This window comes from Zonotrichia albicollis, chromosome 1, assembly GCF_047830755.1.
Source record: "Zonotrichia albicollis isolate bZonAlb1 chromosome 1, bZonAlb1.hap1, whole genome shotgun sequence".
In the NCBI taxonomy this organism is placed as follows: domain Eukaryota; kingdom Metazoa; phylum Chordata; class Aves; order Passeriformes; family Passerellidae; genus Zonotrichia; species Zonotrichia albicollis.
Window position 1 is genome coordinate 108,500,037 of NC_133819.1, and position 22,332 is coordinate 108,522,368.

Here is a 22,332-nt window from a genome sequence, read left to right on the forward strand (position 1 = left end):
AGCTCCCCCCGGGGCGTGGTGCCAGTGACCATCACCCCACAGCAAGCACCACCTCCAATTCTGCTACCCATGCCAGAGGAGAGGGTCAGGAATGTCAGCTTAATAGCACTGCTGGCCAGAGCTGTGGTGGCTCCCTCTCGCCAGCACCAGACCCAGCTCACCAGGTGATGTTTCATTTAAATTTACTGATAATTACACAAGCAAGATGTGTGGTGACTCCTCTGGCTACCAATGTGTCAAGTGTGTAAGTATGAAATTGCTGAGACAGACAAATAAAAGAAACAAATAAACCTAGAAAACAGTGGATATCACTCTCAAGCACATATTGCTTTTCAGTGGGCCAGCAAATTTGTTTCTACTATTGCATTTATTTCATACCTACCTTTGAGAAAAACAACCTGTTTTACTGAGCAGTGTACAGGTCCTGATACAATGGGATTCCAGATCTTGGTGGTTCTTTAGGTAATATAACAGCAGTAATATTAATGCTACTTTCTGAGGAAAAAGACAAGACACAAAGCACACTCACACATAATGGTAAACTGAATTTATTTCCTTTTGGAAAACAATTCCAGTAATCTCCAGGTTCAGACCGCAGAGTAAACATTAATAACAGTAACATACAGGTTAGTTCAACTGATTCAAGAATTTGGCCATGTGAAATCATTAAGGAAAGTCTTGAACACTCAAAGCTTCAAATGGTATCCAGGAAAAAAAATTCTTTGACAAACTACATAACAACTATTGCATATATGGTAATGCTATCTGTCATATCGCAAGGCTTACAAATATATATACGGGCCTTATTCAACTGTGGGTTCCTGCTCTGTGAGAAAGAGTCTCTTCATATTTTTTGCAAGAATCTTCAGCAATAAAAAATAGTCTTAGATTCATCCGTTTGTATACCAAAAGAGAGATTTCTGGACTGAAGTTTAAACGAAAGGGAGGCCAAACAGAGCTGCAATGGAACATAGTTATTACTTTCTCCCTCCTCCTTGAAAATGACATTTTTTCTTAAGCTATTTTTTTCTCCTCACACAGTATTATTATTATTTGTATCTTTCCTGAATAGGGCCCAAGTCCACTTGTCTTTATAAGACCATTTTAGTATCAGACAACATAATACATGTGCAACACTTTATATACAGGAAGTCTATCCGGTGCTCAAAAGTTCAAACACATGAACATCCAACAGTTTCGATAATACAAGTTTTATGGTACAATACAATGATTCTGAATAATATACATTAACAATGAAAGTTTCGTGCAAAGAGTAAAATGTGTTCCCTTTTTGTGCCACTAAGAATTCTCTGGAAGAGACGGGCCTTGCACTAACTGCTGTGCTGGGTCATCGTATGATTCTGCAACAAAAACAAAAGAAACAACTTAGTCACAGGACAGGCATTTCTGTGTGAAAGAAAGATGCAAAAACAATTTTCCCAACATATCTTGTAAAATGATGGGCTGGATAAAGAGAATATTTTTGACCCCTCCTTGTTTAAACTAGCCAGAAACAGCACAAGTATGGAAGAGAGGAGTTCTCCCCAGCTGTTTCACACCAGTATCCTTTACATGTGCCACAAGAAGAGCAAAACAGTCTCTGCAGACAGGGTGTGGGCTGACCTGCCCCAGTGAAATTGCAGACCAGGTCAGTGATCCTGGTGTCTGCTTACACATGGCTCATGGTTTATGCATTGCAAAAATGAGAAGTGCATTTGCCATAAGTCTCATGCTAACTGGCCTGTGCTTCCTGCAATGTGGCACTGCTTCAATTGCACTCCTGCAGTAAAACCTATTTCCCCCACATGGTAAGAGAAACTCTGATAGAGAGCTCAGAGACTGATGAGAAAACAGGAGGGGCTGGCACAGCCTGCCCTTTGGACACCAAAACCCACAGGTATTTTTCTTCAGGTGAAGGCAGTGCCTTATGTGCAGTAACACAGCATGGACTTTGGAGTCCTAAATTCTCCTTTCCTGTACAAGTAATCACTAAATCAAGCGGCAAACGCCAGTTTCACCCTCTTTCCTCTTCACTCCTCAAACAAAATTGACCACTTTCAGAAAGATGCTATTGTGCTGCCTGTACTGGCTCAGATCCTTCACAAGCATTGACCCAAGAGCAAGGGACCAATCCAATACATCTTAAGTTTTCTGCAGTGTACACTGGATCCACAGATAACTAGAAAATGTCTGTGAATGCTCCTTCTTGGACAATAGGGCAGCCACTGATTAGTGATGAATTTTCCCCTTAGTAATCGGGGCCAGATTTGGGCCAGTGACCCAGAGGGCAGGGGTGTCACATCCCACAATTTGCTCCCAGCACACCCAGACCCTTCACTCCACTTTATTAAGTTAATCTGTCTTTAAACCTCTTTGGGCTAACGCACTCTAGGATGAACCTGTTCCCACAAGACAGTCATCATTTACAACAAAGTGAACATCTACTGAACCATACCCTCCAGAGCCACCCATGAAAAGGCACATGAAAACAGCCTCGGTGAAACGAATGTGAATTACAGCGTGACTGCAGACCGGCCTAAAAATCCTCTCTCCCATCCTCCTTCACTCTTCCCTAAACCATGCACGCACACAAATAATAGTTCATGGGACATTTGGCAAGGAAAGGACCTTACAGTAAGACTGAGGAATTTTTAATGTAGTGCCATTCTCAAGATTAAAGGAAAATAACCCAGTGACACTCAAAGATGCAATTTCCAGATGTGAATACAAAATGATTTAATGCTGATGGCAGGAATTCCAGACTGTCCAAAGCCAAAGAGTGTTAAAAAAATACGCTCCACCACTTGATTTCATCTAGTTCCTCATTCTTCCCATAAAATAATTTCAAAATACTGTAAAGCACTAACAATAGATGCAGCCAAAAATGCTGGCTGGTCACAGGTAATGGGCTCTGACTTTAAAGCACAAAAGCAAGGAAATTAAGAGTTAAGCCTGACAGTCAGTCCTTTTGTCATCCTGTTGTGTCCATTTATTGCAGCACTTACAGCATAACACCACAGGCTTATTGGAGACCCTGCAGTACCTAGAAACAACAGGACAAGTTAAATATGGGGTGGCAGCCTGAATTCTGATTTTCTTCTCTGCTTCTGAGCAGGTGAAGTAATATACCAATTGTTACATTGCAGACAGATATTTGGGGGGGGTCTTTTGTTTCTAGTCTACTGAGAGTAAGCATGTCAGTCATGCCCATTTTTTATTTCTTTTCACTAAGTGAAAAATGCATAATCAGTAGGAAGCAGGATGAACAGTTGCATATGAAGCAGTCAAAAGGTGTTTTAAAATTGCAGCCGTAACTCTGGCTGCAATGACATTTTTGATTAAAAAATAAAAATGCCCAAATATGAAGGAGACAAAATAAAGCACAGCATAAGGACTGACTTGCCCCAGCTCTCAGCGTCCCTGACTCCTGTGCCCTGGTGCAAAATGAGATTCTCTGGAGATAATGAAGAAATAATAGGAAAAAACCAAACAAGAGTTGCAGAGAAGAATGAGACAGGGCAGGATAGGAACATGAGGAAATGCTTTGAGCAGTTTAGGCCTTAAAAAGGCAACAAGACATGTTGTAAACAGTCAAAACAAAACACAGTTTCCACAGTAATTAAGGCTCCCCAAACGTTAGGGACTAGGGAGGAATACCTATTTGGCTAAGCTGCAAAAAAATACAAAGTGGAAGCGCTTCAGGAACATAACATTGACAAGACAAGCAGGCAAGGGATGGGAGGGGAGAGATAAGAAAAGGAGGAAAATTCTGTAATCCTACAGAGAGCCATATTCCACTCTACCAAAAGCCATCTATTGGAGACCCCATGTCTAAGTGACTGAAAATTGCAAACATTAATCCCAGTTATGAACCGTTGTTGTTTTTATGAGGGGTGTTGTGTTTAAAAATTTAGGGCAAAATTTCTCCTCTATTATCCAGGCAGCAGATCTCGACTGTGATAGTGTCTTTGCCTCGTGTGCAGCGAGCTCCCGCCTCCCTGGCAGTGGGAGATCAGGCACGCGGGGAAAGCGGAATTTGGAGCTCCCGCCGGCAGGGACGCGGCAGGGCCATGGGAGCGTGGCACACCCAGGGAGAGCACAATATTGCACTTGAGATCCCCTGAGTGCCTCGGAGAGCACGCTGCCCTTCACTAAAAACACACTATACAAGCCTGAAACACGCCTCCTCCAGAAACCTCAACTAGCTTGCCTGAGTTTGGAGCAGTTAGCACCTCCACTTGCCAAAGAGAAGTCATTTAGTGAAGTACAGTAGGTATCATATGCTCCCCTCCTTTGCCTCCCCCAAATCTGATTGTGCATTAGCACATCTGTTTAATTATGTGTTAGTCTCCCTACAAAGCAAAAATGTCAATTTCCTGCTTAGCCATGGAAAGGGGAAAATATTTTTTCTCAGTGTAATCTTTCCTGGACTTCAGCAACAGCTGTGTTCCAATTTCCAAGAGCTGGGATCTCATGAGGAGACTAGTTTGCAAATACAAATTCAAGATTTGCATGCACAAAATGGAGGAATGGGGAAGCAGGAGGGGTGTGTGTGTCAGTGCATTTGTTATCATGTAGACACAAACCAGGAAAACTCCAACATCTCCAATTTCTATGTCTCAGTGTTTCCTGGAAAGCAGGTATATTAACTGGGAAAATCTGAATTTAGTATTTTTTCACAAGCAAAAGAAACTCTTTAAGTGCATTTGCCCTATTCCTAGAAATAATTTTTTTGATAGCTGGATCCAGAATCCCAACTGTTATGTGACCTACTATAAAATTACATGCCACCACTTTTCTGGATGAAAATGCTTTGAGATATCCATGTTACTAGTGTTAAGGACTTGAAAACACACAAAGAATTTCAGGATAATACTGTGTGGAAGAATCTCCTTTGCAAACAAATTCAAAAAGGTTTCTTTGTGGAAAGGCTGGAGACAAAAGAGGCAATAATACCTGTTGTTTGGTGCATGCCTTTGTGTTTCAGAGGGAGCATGAGAAGTAATAGCTAGCAAAAAGTTCCCGCCCACAGTATCAAAATTAACGAAGAAAAAAATACCCCACAGATAGCCACAGACTCAGTGGCCCATTAGAATCCCCAATGTGAAATGTGGTTTCATTCAATTTAGATGGGACTTCTCTATTTTATGAGCAGATGAACCAAGACATGGCTGTACCTGACAAACAGGGCAAACAGGGTACACGTGAAGAGGCATAAAGATGAAATGTAGGTGCATTATTTCAACAGATGGTAACAGTACAACAGCAGCATGTTATTTTTTCCTTAGTTCAGGAACACAAACATGAGTAATCAATCATCACTGATTAAGTAATTATGGTACCCTACATGTTATCACTTATCTAGAATCCTTTATCTGTGTACATTACAGAACATCTTGTATTTTTTTGCATTCAAAAAAATAAAAATCCACCCCACTGAACTGCAATCCAGCTCCAGGTTGTAAAACAGAGCTCTACATTACTATCAACCTTTAAGCGCCACAATTTACTCTTTTTTTTTAACAAAAGCAATTGGTTTCCAACAGTCTGGATAATAAGTCTTTTGACCTGCATTCTTCTTTGACCCATTAAGGTCACCCCTGTGCTCGGGCATATAGCTGACTTAGGAAATGCCTGCAAGTCCTGCATTTCATCTCCTGCCCACTCAAAATAAAGCTTTCTTTAAATGTGTCTGTACGGGTCCCCAAAGACCAGGGAGGCATCCCTGTAGTGGGCAATGGAGGGACAGAAGCTTCTGCCTTTATTAATGAATGCAGACCATTATGAGTCTGGCTGGCTCCTGCACTGTTCCCAGAAGCATATACTGTACGTGACTTAAAATGCTAGAATATTGACACAAAGCGAGCTGGGCACCCCTAAGGAAAATTACTCCTTGGATATAATGTAGGCTCGTAACAGCTATTAGAGTACAAAATAAAACCCTCCGGGATCAAACTGACATATACCGCATTCTACCTACTCCTCAAACATTAGAAGAATTTCTTTGTGAAGGCATTCTCAAGGACAGCATTAAACTGACTTTTGTAGCAATCTGCAACAGCTTTTTGGCTTACAGCTTTTAGTACTAAATCTCTAGTTTGAATCAATATAAGTACCATATCTACCACATTAATCAATACATTTGGTTCAATACATGTTCTATTAAATTATACTTTCTAATCAAGATTTCTGCTTCTTTTCCCTTATTTTTTTATTCCAGCTTCTTATCCTGTACCACACTTTTCAAACTGTCTGCAGCTAAGAAGAGGATGTTGGATTTTCCAGAACCAAAGGGGAAGAAAGAAAGGCCCGTGGAAAGGCAAGCCTAGCAAAACCTAGCACAAGATCAACATGGTTTCCAGAACTTTAGTCCAATGCTCTATTACTTATCCTGGTTGCCATGACCTCTCATGCAGAAAACTGTATTATTATGCCATGTGGAAAGGCAAGGAAGGAGGGAAGAGGAGTGTTAAGTGGTAACACCGAAACCAAATAAATGAAACTTATTCAGACCCAACTATAAAAAAGGTTGTTTTTCACACTGTTTCTTCAGTTTTGTGCGGCTTCAATATTGCAGCACAAAGTTTCCTGTCAAGGCCCCATTATATTGCTGAGGGATTCTTTCCTGGTAAACTGTAATATGATTATACTCAAGGACTGAATCGATGAGTTAGATTTGTACAATGCTAAGATTAAATACAAACTATAAATTAAGATGTAAAAAAAAAATTATTTAGTCCAGGTCTTTGGGGATATGTGAAACACTGGGATAGAAGATGTCTCCAGCAATCTGAGCGAACTACACAGTTAGAATAAATGACTTTCCCACACCTGTGTTAGATTTGGTGGAATGTGGTTGTTCTTAAGAAGAAGAGAATATGAAACGAAATGTCAAAATGATAAACATGCATTTTGCAGGCATGCAATGAATTTGCCACTGTCTTACAGATAAAACCACTGCACTGCGTCTCTCGCTTACAGTCAGTTTCTCTTTTCCTATCTCCATATAATCACTGTGAGCCTGCAGAAAAACTGTTGCATTTTCTTTTGACATTTAACATCATCTCACTCAGCTCACAATAGTGTCTTATAATAACTTCTAGATGACACTATGTCACTATTAAACAAAAAGGTGAAATAGCATAATAAAAGAGAAGAACAAAAATTCATACAATTTAAAGACAGAAAAGACCCATTAGGGCGTTTTCTCCACCCATCTTGCCAGTGTTGGATTATTGCCTATAGTGTAATTTCAAGTGTTTTGCCCAGTCCAATTTTAATTAGAGCTTCCAATGCCCCTCCTGGGAGACTATTTCACAGTTTCACAGACCTCAGGGTTAGTATTTTTTTTCCTGATGCTCATCCCAGGAGAGGAAGAGGCTCGGCCAACCCCAAATCAGACATGAAACCAAATCTGCATAGTTAGGAGCTGGTTTCAGTAGAATATCTGGGCCATTTTGAACCATCTGAAAGCAGTAAACTTACTTTCAATGCCCCAACAAATTATGGCACTAGCTCCACTGCTGCTGCAAGCAATTAAGAATATTCAGTTATGTGGGTTTCTAAGGCTCAGTTGCTGTATAGGTGAAAAAAAACCCAGTAGAGGTGGGACTTGGGGTTTTTGTACCAAGGGTAAAGGCTCCTATAGTACACTGCACCAAATGAATTAATTGAAGGTTAGGGTCATATCCAGGCTCATTCTTTGATTCTATAATCCTTGATTGTACTGACAGAGCATCTATGGATATTCAGATTGTAAACATTTCTGTCCTTTGCACATATGTGAAATACAAAAAGAGCAACGTCAGTTGAAACTCATTAACAAATGAGCCATTATTTCCCCTCTCAGACCCCACCCTTCCTTTCATAAAACACTAACTAAAAGAAATTAACTTGAATTACTGTATCTGAAATTTCAGAACTAACAAATATTTCTGATGTATTTTGCCCCACGAATTACAATGTTCCTGACACTAATATATATTCATATTTCAGTGGTCACACTTATGCTGAGTGAATGAGGGAAATAGAAAAGAGATGATGTCTAATAGTTTTTCATAGGTGAAAAGTAGGAAACTGAATGGAGACTTGGAGGTTCTGGAGAGAACAGAAAAAGTCCAGGCAATGTATCCCTGCCACCAGCATCTCCAGTACTTACTGCAGCTGGCAGAGCAGGAGGACTAACAATGAATTTATGAATACACCACGGTAGGCAAGGAGTTTCATCCAGGCCAAGTTTGCTCACCAGCCCAGACCTAACAAAATACAGTCTCCAAAACTTCAGATTCCCAAGAAAATTGATCTGAACTAAAACCAGAGCTATTTACACAACTAGAAAGGGGCCAAATCCCAAGAGAATCTGTGTTCCCATAAATACCATTTATGTGTGGTGAGTTGATGTTTACCAGCCTTTGAGAATCAGGTCTGTTCTCAGACATGTTTGCCAATTAAGTGGTCATCTTAGGACATGACTGACCACTGTTGACAATGGTAATTTAGCAAAGTCACACTGAATTGCAGTCATTCATATAAATTAATTCACCTAAGCTATGTGATTTGATATTACGTTAATGTTTCTGAAATAGCATGACTGCTAATCAGATTTTGTTCTTTATCATATTTATGTAAAACTCTCAGTGTTCTGGTTTTTCTGCTCAGCGTTTCCAGCTGGGCCAGAGAAAAACTACCTGCAAAAAAAATCTCAAATTGAAGAGCATGTTCTCAGGGATGCAAACTTAAAACCAAACCCAAACCAAACTAAAGCCCCTGATACCTATTTTTCTTCAGAGACTTCCAGTAAGTCACTAGTAAAATGTCAATGATTCCTTTCGGATTCATTACTATATGCGAGTGCATATATCACAGATTTGTTGTATGGAAAAGAATGACATATATTCCTGGGAACAGCAAATAAGACTTTCATCATTGTCACTAGAAGAGAACAGACACAAACACCAATGCCTGTTCACCATCCTTGCACCTTCCTCATTATGAGCGTTGGCAGGGGGCTCCCAGCTAAGCCTCTGACATAAATCAGAGTAGCTCGAAGGCTGTTTTAACCTATGGTGCCAGGCAATCGCCTCCCATAAGCCTGCCTCACCCTGTCTGTGCTCATTGAAATGCAGTGAAACTTGCAACAATGTCTTGCATTTCAGGCAAGATGTGCCTGGCTGAACAGGGAAGGTGTGTGCATTACCCCATAAAAGAGAAAGCAATGGGGAGAGGGGGCAATAGTCAGGGCATGTTCACAACAATTCTTCAAAACTGGGAAACCTCTTCTTTTATATGGCAAAGGGGCTGTCCTGATAATCAGGATCCAAGTTTAAGTCTTGTCTGTGGGAAAACAAGGCCTTTGTGATACTGCAAATGTTTGAAATTAATACACAAGCATTCTCCAATAAGAAAATTGTTCATTAAGTGGGAATAAAAGCTGAAACAAAAAAGGCAGAAGGAGGCACATCTGAGAAATATATCAAAATTCTTATTACTTTAGAATATGGTTATGGTTACCCTGGTATAAATTAAGAAAAGCTCAGCTGAAATCAAGGGAGTTTCAAGACAGGAACAAATAAGAACACAGACAGGCTAAACCAAAGTGAGTATTGCTGGTATACTGATTGATTCTTGCACACCCTCTGCAGATGCCACAACCAGAAGTCTCTTCACCCTGTCAGACCCAGCAAGCCAAACCCAAAGTTGAACAAATACAGATTTGTCTGCAGCTATTGTAAAACAGAGTAACAGGGGACACCAAGCCTTGATAGGCAATACTGCCTAATAAGATATTCAGGGATTAAGTCAGTGTTTTGACAAGACATGTGTTCATGGACTAGCTGTTGCTCTGCTTTAATTTTTTTCTTTGTTACGCCTAATTTATCATGCTGGTGCTTTCTAAACTACAACATCTGTAAACAAATATAAGTTTGACTGACCTCCCCTTTTACATCCACAGGCAGCATTTCTACTTTGTGTTCTGATTTCAAATACCTTAAAGACAAATAAATCTGTGGGGGAGAGAGAGGTAATAAACCTGCACAACAAAAACAAACCCCTTTGTCTGACAATATGTGATCATCTTATGTGAATACAAATTTGTCTAGCTGTGAGTGAGGAACTGGCTCCTGGAACTGGAGCTGTGCTATGCACAGATTCCTTTATAGGTCAAACCCAATTAAACAAACTACTACTAAATATTTAACAGCTCAGTGCAGTAATTAGTGACAAATAATGGAAGCTTAAACTGATAATTGCACAAAAATGTCCTGTTGGAAACATTACACGTTCCTTACTCCTCCTCTTTCTCTCATACTCAATGAATCCTGATCCTTTTCAAGGATTAAACTAACAAATGAATCTGGATTTTACGCATATCTATTTGGTCTGCAATGAAGTTTTCTATGACTTGCAAAAAGGAATTTTCCAAGGCGAATTCTTCTTCTCAAATTTCCATTTTGGGTTCTGTGCTTTTAAGCAGAGTAATTGCTAAAACATGAATTGATTTCAAATCTCCAACCAACCTGCAAGTTCAGAATTCAAACTCCTGTCCATAGGACTCAAAAGGTCACCCAATTAAAATGGGGAAGCACACAGAGCTGTGATTTATATGCAAAGGGCAACCTTTAAAACAATGATACTTTCCAGTTTTCCACAGGTGCATGTACAAGAATCTCTTTGAACAAAATTACAAGTGAAATTACAAGTTTCTTGATACAGCCTGAAAGAAAAGTGCTGTAACTTGTCTGCACTCCTGTTATACAGACAGACACATCCCACACTTGTATCGATCGCTGAGTTCACCTCCCTACCTCCCTGGCATAACACTGGGAATTGTGCTCACCAGGTGACATGGGGACAGCCTGGAATCTGGATTCTCCACACATTGCCAGCTGGTGCGTGGGGCCTTGTACAACAGCACCTGGCACACTGGAGGTTGTGGATCAGCCCAAGATTAACTCACAGTGGCCAACATTTTCACTCAGGTGAAAGCAAACCCTGAACAAGCCCAGTTTTAAAATCAGTAAACTTTCCTTTCACATATGGAAATAATATTTGGAAGTTATCCATCCATACATACACCCTGTTAAGATACTGCAGAAATGGATGGGAGCATATGTTGGATCCTGAAATCAGGAATGCAAATGGCAATTTGTCCCCCTGTCCATGGTATGCCAATTTTAGACTGTGTAGGATAGAAAAGGAAAAGCTATGGTGCTTTGCTAGCTCTCCTCCTGTTCTAAAAGCTCCAAACTCAATTGCACATTGATGCATCTTTTTCCTTCAAGACAGTTTGCAAGGCAAGCCAGATTGAGCAGATTTGATGGTAACAGCCAAGGATTTCTGAGCTGATAAGCAGAGGCCCCCATGGATTTTGCGCTCTGACTTCCTTCACAACCGGTTATTGTGCCAGCCCTTCTTGGACATCTTACAGTCCTTATTCCTACAGCTCTTCAAACCAGGAATAGCAGGAGCTGGGACAGTGCTTATGTGGCACACTTAGTGTGTATGTGAATTACAGATCTACTGCTTGGAAAGGAAACTAAGGACAATTTTTATCCCTTCATAGCTGGTGATTAGTTAGACAGTTAAGAACCCTATGTTGAAACGTTTTGTTCTTAGAGCAACCTCATCTGAGTTTCCCCCTTTTATGTCTAAGAAACTCCATGTTTTAAAAGTGACTTTTGGAGAGACCAGAATGCTGTTTTGCTCTTTATAACAAAGTCATTCTGTAAATTTTGTGAGGACATACACTATAAATCAATAAATCTGGAGCGTTTACTAACATGTGGTACCAGGACAAGAAAATTTCTTGTTTGTCGTTGTGGTTGTTGGTTGTAAAACGCAGTTTGGATTCTCTATTGTCTTCTGTTTTCTCGTTTGGTTTATTTCAATTGCATTTGTGTAAAGGAAGTGTGAAATGTGACCACATGCTAAATGGGAGGAATTTTACTCTTACTTTCTCCTGTTTTCAGAACCTTAAAAAATGAGGAAGGCAGTGAAGTCCAATTCCTACAATTTAATACTCCTCCCCCAAATAAGAAGTACCACACAAAGAAGCATCCTTTCATGCCTTTTTCCTTCCTCCCTGTGAGAGATGACGTATCCTCCTAGCAAATGTCATTCTCTGAGGTTGGTCATTCTGGCTCCTGTCAGACAGCTGGCCAGTGACACGTTGCAAGCCAGACATGTCATTAGGTCTTGCCTTGACCCCGTACTGACAGTTGAAGAAATGCCCCCACCCCTCACCTCTGGTTTTGGTTTGTGGCGCTGGGTACTCCTGTCTCCTTGCTATCCCCTGCAAGGGGATCCAGCCTCCTGCAGCTGCTGCTTTCACCCCTCATTGCCCATTAGGACTGGTTTTAGTGTGGCAATCTTTGGATTGAGTGAAAAGAATCACATTTATGAGGAAAATAATTGGTGACAACACTCGTTTGCTGTCTACATTTAGTGCCAAGGTATCTGCAACAGAGAACTTTCATTCCTTCACTAAAAGATGTGCTGTAGCTATGGTGAGGCAAATCAATAACCCTCACAATCTTATGTAATTTCTTACTCCAAGATAATTTTAATTCATCAAAATAAAACCCGCCTAATAAAAATAACCCTTTAAAGTATTAGCTTGAACCCAGAAAAAAATAAAAAAGCAAAATCTTTGCAATTGGAGGGCAATTCATCATACCACAGTGTACACTTACATAAATTCAAAAGTTAGCTATAAACAAGTACCCACAGCAATAGTGCCATGCATAAAGGGGCAGGCAACAGGAGGCCTGCTTTCTAATAAGCCCTCAAAGGAACCTGCCACACAGAAGTGGCACTTATTCTAATTTAAAGCTCTCACAGTTACTTTACCATGGCAAAATTTATAAACTAATAACTTTAGTAAACAGACTGGCACTCCAAACAAAAACCCACACAGCAGTTCAGGCCTGCAGAGAAAACAGCTTTCCTAGAAAGGTACTCTCTTCAACAGTGAGATAAAACATTTGTTTGTTGGCTACTCTTACAGTCCCTGTTGTTCAGTAACAATTCTGCACCATTCCATCTGTACTGCCATTTCACTGTGATCTGTAGTCTATTGTCCCCACAAATATTTTTAGCATTCTAAGGAATATTACACACCTGTATATTTGTGTCCTGGTCAGCTCAAACAGAGAAACACTTCTGGATTTGAAAGAGCCTACTCTGGGTCTCTGACCGCTTTAAACTGTGATTAAATAGTCAGGGCAATTTGCTTTCAAATTGTCAGTTTAAAAACATATTTAATATTTGCATTTAAAGCTCACATTCTTTCTCATCTCTATTAGTTTTGATTCTCAGTGATAAAAATTACAAAAATTATACTGTACTTCATTTATATACATGAAGAAAAAAGAAAATCAGAAAGCAGTAATAAGGTCTAAACAAGAAATTAAAGAAATGTCTGTAATACATGCATATTGGATTTTTTTTTGTTATATCCTGAAACCACATCACTTTGTACAAAGTTCTTTTTCAAATCAAAGCAATACTAAAGTAAAACAACTGCAGGCAAAATTTCTAAGACACGACGCCGTTTGTGTCAGAATGCTCATCACTTCAGGCTGACCTGTCAAAGTATCTTGGGAAACATGGTAAAAAAGACAAATCTGCAAGTTCCTAAGAAACTTTGAATGGTAAGAACTGTGTGTTGCTCACAAACTACGGAATGCTGTGCTGTGTTAGCTGAGCAGTACTGGTGCCTGCAGCAGATGTCCACCCCTTCCTATGGCTTCTAGGCACACCTGCTCAGCCTCTGCTCCTGAGAGCTTTGAGGGGAAGCCACCATCAAGAAGCTTTTACAGAAGAAAGCAAAGAAATAAAAAGTTTCTGCCTAGGAGAGTGATGTAGGGTTGAAAGATCAGAATTTAGTAGCATACACAGACACCTGCTGTCAGCAATAGAGCTACGTCATAAATTTGATGTGGGTGATATTAGCAAGGTGACATTTTTGGACCTTGACAGGTAATTTCTGTCACCTGCATTTTCAGAAGATTCTCACCACCTTGCAGAATCCATCCCTGCATCCAACCCACTTCCTTGGGGGACCCAGTATTGTCTGAAGAAGCCTCTTTTTAGGCATTAGAAATTAAGATTTTGGCCACAGGCCTCGTTTTTCCAGAAACAACTGCATTGTCGACGCAATCTACAAACTCACCAGAGAGTAATTTCTAAGGGTTTTTGAAATACCCCTTTTCACAGATATATTTCCCTATTAAGTTCTGCACAAGACTCTGACATCTGTAGAGACTTACAATTCTCTGCTAAATTGTGTGCATTTTCAGATTAATTCCTACGTGTTCACTTAATATTATTGTAAATCCATGTGGCCTAACCATTTAAATCATGGGCTACCATAGTCCTCAGTGCATGTTGAAGCATTCCTAACACTGCCCAAACTTATGCCAGCTCATAATAGCCCCATGGGATTGTTATACCAATTAAAAATCCCTGGAATTCATTGGAGTCTGAGACATGCCTGTGAGGACCAAAAGGGAGGGATACAGAACCAGCCTGCAAAATAAACAGGATTTGCTGTGTACTGAGGGAATCCTTGGCTGTCTGACTAAGGTACCTTTTATACTGGCAGGGGATGCAAATTGGAGCCTGAGGATCTGCACTTTCATTTTCAAAGCTCTTTGCAAACATCAACCACTTCACCTTCACACCATTGCTTCAAGGGAAGTAAATATGTACAGTTCCAGCATCTTCTGTTTTCTGGAGGTGCAAAGAAGCACAGGGCATTTTTACAGTCTCTGCTCAGGCACAAAAGGGAGCTTTTGACAACCTCTTCCTTTGTGGGCAAACGAGTTTCTCAAGGCCACGGAGGGAATTGGTGGCAGAACAGGGTTTTCTGGAAAGATCCTGCTATCCAGCCTGATACTGAGCCCACCCTGCCTAACCTGCAACGCACCAAAGCAAGTTGCAGAAAGCTAGCCATACACTGCTTCAATGCAGAGTACAGATTACTGCATGTCACTCTCCATAACCTCTCCTGTAAGAGGAATTCTACACATTTCCCAGGGACCTCCCCCTTTGCTTCACCCCCCCACCCCAGATGGTGGCAAGGTTAGAGACAAGTTGTTTTCTCAAGGCTGAGATTAAAAATGGCTCTGTGTTTTGCTAAACATTCCTCTGAAGCATGGGCAGCACGCGTGCGTGTGTGTGAGTGTGTGTGTGTGTGTCTGAAAAGGACCCCAATGAAAGGAAGGAATGAGAGATGCTAAACAATGCTGTGCAAAGTTGCAGACTGTTCGGCTACAGGCCAGAAAATGAATCCAATTTTTCATTCTGTCATTATAAATATTTCAGTGCAAATGGTACTGATTTTCTGCAACTGTGGTTAAGCAAAGGGCCTCCGAGTGAATATTTAAGGGGGGAAAAAAAAGAGAAGAAGAAAAAGAGGGAAGGGGAAAAAAAGAAAAATAAGAGGGAGGGGGGAAATTAAGGTTAGCGACCAATTAATTTCCAACTTTCAGTGTAAAAGATTCTGGGAAAAATTCTACAGTGATGCAGCGTGTGACTCGAAGGAGGGAAAAAAACATTTACTCTGCTCTTCTTCTGACAGTTTCTCATAAAATATCTGCAGTCCATCTATCTTTTAGTACTCCAGGCTCCTCTGGAGAGCAGAAAATAGTAGTTTAAAGCTCACTTCAGTGCCAGTCTGCGGGAGATTGCTTTCCACAGGACCCCTGCTGATGGAGGCCTAGGGGAAGAGGCCCAGGAGTTATTCAATCAGTCCAAGGCTCTGGGGCGGCCAGGGCTCCTTTGAGGGCTGATTATAAAGCTGCCCTCCTGTTGCCTGCCTCTGAACAGAACGAAATGAGCAGCCTCTTGCTGAGCAGATTCTGCAAGAAGGAATTTCACCTGTCATGGAGTTTGTCAGAATTTCAAGATTTATCTTGGTGCAAAATTAATAAAATACCAACTAGGATTTCAGCCTGACTACTCAGCTGTGTCATCTCAAAGTGATCTTTCACCTAAGAAAACCTGGACACAGAGCTACTGAAGTCATTCTTGCCCTACTTTCGCTCAGGAGCTTTGCTGGATGCTACAACTGAATAATAAAATGATTAGAGGTGGATTTCCTGACAATTGCACCCAACGTCAAGCGCCGGGTGGGTGCTACCGTCCTAGCGCGTGACCTTCCACCTTACCTCTGTGGCTACTAAATCTCCCTGGAATAAGCCAGAAATCTGAAATAGAAAAAGATCATTTCTGCAGTTTATAACCTAGCAGGTCCCTTATGGCAGCACATCTGTTAAGTTCATACACTGGTATTCCAGGTCTGGATTTGATTTATAAGTTTTAAAGGAATACAAACAACAGACTACATGAGATTACATCCAGTGAAACACTGCAAATTAATATTGCCGTGACAGTCAAGTACATGGTCTTTTAACCATATTCTGAGTTTAATGTTGTGGTAAAGTGCCAGGTTGATAAAGCATCATCTAAATCTCTGTGAGCTGAGTGCAATTCTTTCAAAGCTAGACAGCCCCACCAGTCTTCTGACAGTGCCTTACAGCAATAATAATAATAAAAAATTTTCATACACTACCTGTTTAGTTAAGACTGTACTAGCTCACAGCACTTGGTCACATGAATTTCAGCTCTCAGGTAGCAAAGAAGCAACTTGCAGCCTGCAAGAGGGCTTTTCAGCTAAATGAGTAAATCAATTTCAAGAAAATAAAATTCAGCTGATGGGTAAATAACATACTATTCAATTTACAATGCGGTTGGTTTAGATCTTGACATGGAGAGACAGAGATCCACTGTACCAAGAAACAGTTAAATATGCTTAGATTGGGAAGAAATACGCCATTGCCATCAACAGCTCTTACCCTGAGCTGTGACAATTTCTCTGTACTGTTCAAAGCTGTTTGTTGTTTGAAGTGAAAAATCTACCTTTCTGTCTATTTGCTCCCCAGCATTTTCTAACAAGAGCTTAAAACAAATGGTAACATATCCTTTACCTGCCTCCTCATCCTTAAATGACAATTCAGCATTAATACACATCATAAAGCCACCTTTACCAGGCACTAGCAGTGTGACAGTTTTAACACCAAGAGATCTCACAGTAAAGGGGGAGAGAGAAAGCACGCCAGTGAATGCACAGATGGTGGGAGGGGACACAGGGTGCTCTCAGCAGGTTACAGTAGAGATGCATTAACTCCACAGAGGGATAAGGGCTTCCCACCAGTACAGTCATGAATTATAACTGAGCATGGGAGTGAGTTCTTAGTGCCTGTCTCACAGCAAATATACTGTTCCATTTTCCTGCACAATCACCTTTCACCTTTACAAATGCGAAGCCAAGCAAAATGCACCACTAATATTTAACAATACCACAGGTTCTTTATCTTACACAGCACACATCTACACACAGGAAGTGTGGGGGGAGGCAGAGGATTCACTGACACAGCGTATCCCCGAGCAAACTTACACACCCATGATCCGTGACTGTGCCTAGCGATTCTCCCGCAAAACGAGGCTATAACAACACAGAAAAACAACTAAAGCTGCACGTAGAAATGTGTGCAACTCAGCAGTATTGGTTCATGAGAACTGAATCATCTCTTTCTCTCTTCCTTTGTTAACAGGGTGGAGGACACTCAATTTCAGCTTTGAACAGAAAAGAAGCTCAACTTAAAAAACAAAAAATCACAGGAGCATGCAAAATTACACTCTTTTCCCATCCAAAATGTTTATGCCTTGGAGTGATCAAAGCATAGCAATACCAACTCCAATAACAGGTAGAAATGCTAAACCTAAAAGCTGCTCCTTCTGGGTGGGGGACATACACATTTTTTGCACTTCCAGTTGCATAGCCACTCTGCACCAGAGTCTTTTTCACTCATGCTTAGAATGGAGTGGCCCAATGATGCTCTTACCATGCCCCTGACAGCAAAAAAAAAAAAAAAAAAAAAAAAAAAAAAGGCAAAAGCAAAGTAAAGAGAAAAAAAAAAAAAAAAGCAAAAGGCAGGAAAAAAAAAAAAACACACTACTTTTGAGCCAAGTTTGCTGTTTACTGGAGTGTCTCTTTATGAATCACTGACCACACCTTGTTTTCCCAAACTATCTGCACCTCCTCCCTAGGGGAATTCATCCCCTCCCAACTTTCCTCCTACTCAATGAACCTATCAATGGAGAAAACTTGTTATTTCTGGCTGCTGAAAATTTGACCAGTTTAAAAAGATTCATTTACCATGCCTTTCACTTTTGTTTAAATCCTCCATGTTCCTGTTCTAAATGACAGCATGGCAAAGCATTGCTTTTAAGCAGTATTCATCTTGCCTACCACATCTCAGCCTTTCACAGGCGGCTGCTCTCTCTCCAACAATGGAGCCTTACTCCTTTATAGCTTGAGGGCAGAGACTCTCACTAGCTGTAGACTTGCTGCAAATATCACAATAAAGGACACAAATGTGAATTTCTTGTAAAATACGGGTTGGCTCTGGAGGTACCTTGCTTTAGAAAACTCTGTCAAGAGCAAACAATATATCTTTCTCCAAAATGCACAGCTGCCACACAGTTGAAAGAGCTCTTCCAAGTGATCTAACATGTCAATGGAATCAGGATGCTAGTGAATTTTACACTTTTCTCCACTTTAGGTCTCTAATCGATATTTTTAGCTTCCTTCACACTTAATATACTCAATGTTGGTTTGGCAGCAAGTCTTGTAGAACTTAAAAAAAAAAACAAACCAAAAACCTCTGAAGCTTGAGGAGGTGCCCTGTGGTGGAAGAAGGTAAGGTTTGAACTACAGATCTTAGGAGGTAGCAGTTTTGCTTCTACCAAACCCCTGTGCCTATGCTTTGGTACTCCAAAAACATGAAGGAATGAGGATGCTGGGAGCAACAACAACCTTGCGCCAGCGCTGCAGAGGGAAGTGGGGGCAGACCTCGGGCTGCAAACGTCCAGTGATAACCGTGTGCCACCACTCGTTGGGAAATGACAGGACCAGTGGAGAGTGGAGCCAGGAATAAGGAGCTTATTCATGGAGATGGAGTGAGGGGGGCCAGCAGCAGGGTAGGGGGAAGGGAAATCAGATTTGCAGAACTGGCCATGAAGCTCCTCAATACACCATAGCTGGACGCTTCATAAAGTCACACTGATGGCAGTCCCGGAGATGGCCATCTGTTGTCAGCTCTGGGCCAGATGAAAGATAATATAATGGCAGCTACTGGTAGCTAACAGCAGGGCAGTTGTAGGAAGGAATGTGTCCTAGAATGAAGAAGTGGTGCTTCCTGTTTAGCACAGAAAATCAGTCATCGATATCAACTACATTAGCAAGAAATTAATGGATGGACAATTAACAAACTGAACTGATCTACCAGGGAAATTATTCACATGCAAATAGAGTGCTTATTTCTTCTGCTTACTCCAGGTGTATGTGCCAACTGATCTGACTAATGGCAAGGTGTAGGCTGAAACATTCAGGGCACAGATGATAAAACCTCATTTTCTGCAAAGGGCAGAATTCCATTTCTAATGATTATCTGTGGGTCAGGGAATACATTTACTGCTTTCCCTGCCCTCAGTCTATGACAGGACTCTCTGATGTTCGCTGAGGTTTCTGTAATGACTGAGGGCAGAAATTGGCCTTTAAGTAATAACTGAACTTCCCCTTATTATTACCATGATTTATTTTTACTAGTGCCTTATCATTATTACCAGCATCACACAGAAGAAAAAATGTTTGCTTTCCCAACCACTATTATTTCTATCTTGTTTCTTTCTTTGTCCCATAATCTCCTCTCTGCTTCTCTTCTACTCCTCTGCTTTTTGTTCCCTTCTTCTTCTGCATTTCTGTGCCTTTTTCTTTCTGCAGCCACTTTTGATTTGCTTCTTTAGGCTGAAATCTTGTACACCTCACAGTTCTATTTGCTAAAAAACCTCAGAAATTATGATTTTAATATTGACATGTAACATCACTGATATGTTTCAGAGACAACATTTGCGCTTTCAGACTGGAAACCATGAATTTCATTTAACATTTTTGTATGTCATAAGGATTTGCAGTCATAAGGATTACAAACTATTAGGTACTATATTACCTGATTCTGCAGAATCTATTTAATATAGACCATATGAGTCAATTTGGAGAACAGATGAATGTTTTTTTTTTTTTTTAATAGGTACTTATATTTTACAGAAAGAATCCCGCCATACAAGCATATAAACAGGAAGAAGTAGGCAAAACAGGGACATATATTCAACCACACATGCTTTTGGGTATGATTCTGTCCCCTAAAAAGAGAAGGAATATAAATTTTTGCTTATTTTTGAAAAGATACTTTATGAATGTCACCTAGGACAGCATATTTAGTTTTCAGTTCTTTGCCACTTTATTGTTCCTTAAGTCTGAATTTCTTTTCAATATTAAAATGTGAATTTAAGTGTAATATCCATCACTTAAGTGCTGTATTTTGCCAATTAATTCTGTATTTTCATCAATAATATTACTCAAGCATCTGAAAAAATGAACTCATAATTGTGATTCAACTGCTCCAGAAATTTAAGGAATGTTCTCACAGGGAATGTATAAGGGATGTTGTGAACACATTGTTTCCTCCTTATTTACAGGAAAGACTATAGAAAATTTCACAGGCTGACTGTGGTATGCAGAGTTACTCTTATACGAAGTATGTGAAGACAAATAAGACACATTAATATTAAGCTCATCTTTGACAAGCACTGTTTAGTGAAATCAAAATGGTCCCTGAAAAATTCTGGCTCTTTGGGCTTGGTGGGCTTTGCAGTGTGCTATAAATATTCATGAACTAATGAAGTACCCACAGGGAATGTTTACATTTGAATAGGCCAATCAAAGGCGGGTGAACTCACAAGCTCCAAACCTGGAAATTTCTTATTTAGAAAAGAATTACCGCGTGAAAACCTAATGTGGCCATAACACCCCTCAGTCCCCAGGAGGGAAGGGGCACTGGAAGGGAATTCAAAGAATTTCTTTTTGTATTTAAACTTTGTTTGACATTGAAGCAAAAGACTTGCAGGGGAAACACTTAGAAGGTATGTCCTTAAAGAGCTAATGCATGAGTGCCTCCACTGTGCTTCTCTTGATTGCCTTTTTTGAGAAAATTTGCAAAGAAAATAATTCTCCCTTCTAGGGGGAAAAAGTCTCAAATCTCAGGAACACAAGTCTGAATTTTTTAAATCTTGAAAGACATGGAAAGATGTGCACATACTGATGCACACATATCTATCTGAAACAGAATGCACAGTAAGGGCCCAGGAAAAAAAGCAAACTTGCAATGCATGCAGCTCAGCCTAGTCCCCTAAAACACAAATATTAATTACAAAGCTAGTATCTCTGGAACACATATTATTATCATCACCCTCACTCACAAGATGGAGAGCATGCATGGTTATGTGGAGCAAGTTAGACCTTACAAATGAATTCAGTTCTTCTGACTCCTAGGCATTTGCTCTGAGAACAGCAACCTGACTGCCTGCTAAGGACTAGGGCCAACATTAATGAATGTGATGCCTGTATTTAGGCATCAAAAGTGTTTTGTTGAAACTTTAAACGAGGCTGTGGCTGCTCAGCACCTATGCTTTTATCAAGGTTCCTAACTTCAGGCATTTTTGACCTGATTTCCTGATGTACTCAGCACCAGCATCTTGCCCTGGCCTTATCTGCACCTGGAGGTGCTCAGCACCCTCTCAGAAATAGGCCACTGAGTTTGAAAATGCTGGCCTAAAGCTTTGACTGTTAATTGGATTCCAGGTAGGCTTCTTTTTAAGAAGAGCTGACAAAGTTATTCCCTGCTGGCTCCTGGCCTTTGGGGCCTAGAAAGCCAGCATCTATGTTCCACTCCTCACCCTAAGAGCTTGGGGACCTAGAAATGCCAAAACTAATCTCCAATTTCTCTTAAAAAATGTTTTGAGGCCTTTTCTGTGTGAAGAAGACATCCTGCAGGTTTAAAAGTTTTGTGTAAAGAGCATAAATTATTCACGGTCTCCCCTGCTGTTGGGACCTACATGGTACACAGACTCAACTACTGTGGGGGTCTGGGCAAAACAATCCTAGATGGAGGTAGCTGTGCCACTGCTGCTATGGCTGATGCTATTCCTACACCAGCTTCTTTCCCAGCTGGCCCCAGAAGGCCTCTGCCACAAGGAGACAGCCCCAGCCCAGGTTAATTAGCAGTTTTCTCTAGCTGACCCCCAAATGAGAGAACATAGTGTTTGAATCCCAGCTCTGCCACTGTCTCCACTAAAGGTCTCAGTCAAGCCTTTAGTTCTTGAAATAGCCTAGAGCTTGCTTAGTTCTGCTCCAGCTCAGGTCAAGGG

At 40.7% G+C, this 22,332-nt stretch overlaps 1 protein-coding gene across 18 annotated transcripts in view; it reads right to left on the minus strand.

Annotated features, from left to right (window-relative positions):
• Positions 1-532: 532 nt before the first annotated feature.
• ZNF521 (zinc finger protein 521) overlaps positions 533-22,332 on the minus strand; it is a 231,342-nt gene continuing 209,542 nt past the window's right edge. For all 18 annotated transcript variants that reach the window (XM_026791011.2, XM_074549808.1, XM_074549803.1 and 15 more), the window contains one exon: positions 533-1,361. In XM_026791011.2, the coding sequence (XP_026646812.1) occupies positions 1,332-1,361 (30 nt within the window). In that variant the 3' untranslated portion in view covers positions 533-1,331. The remainder of the gene's footprint in view (positions 1,362-22,332) is intronic.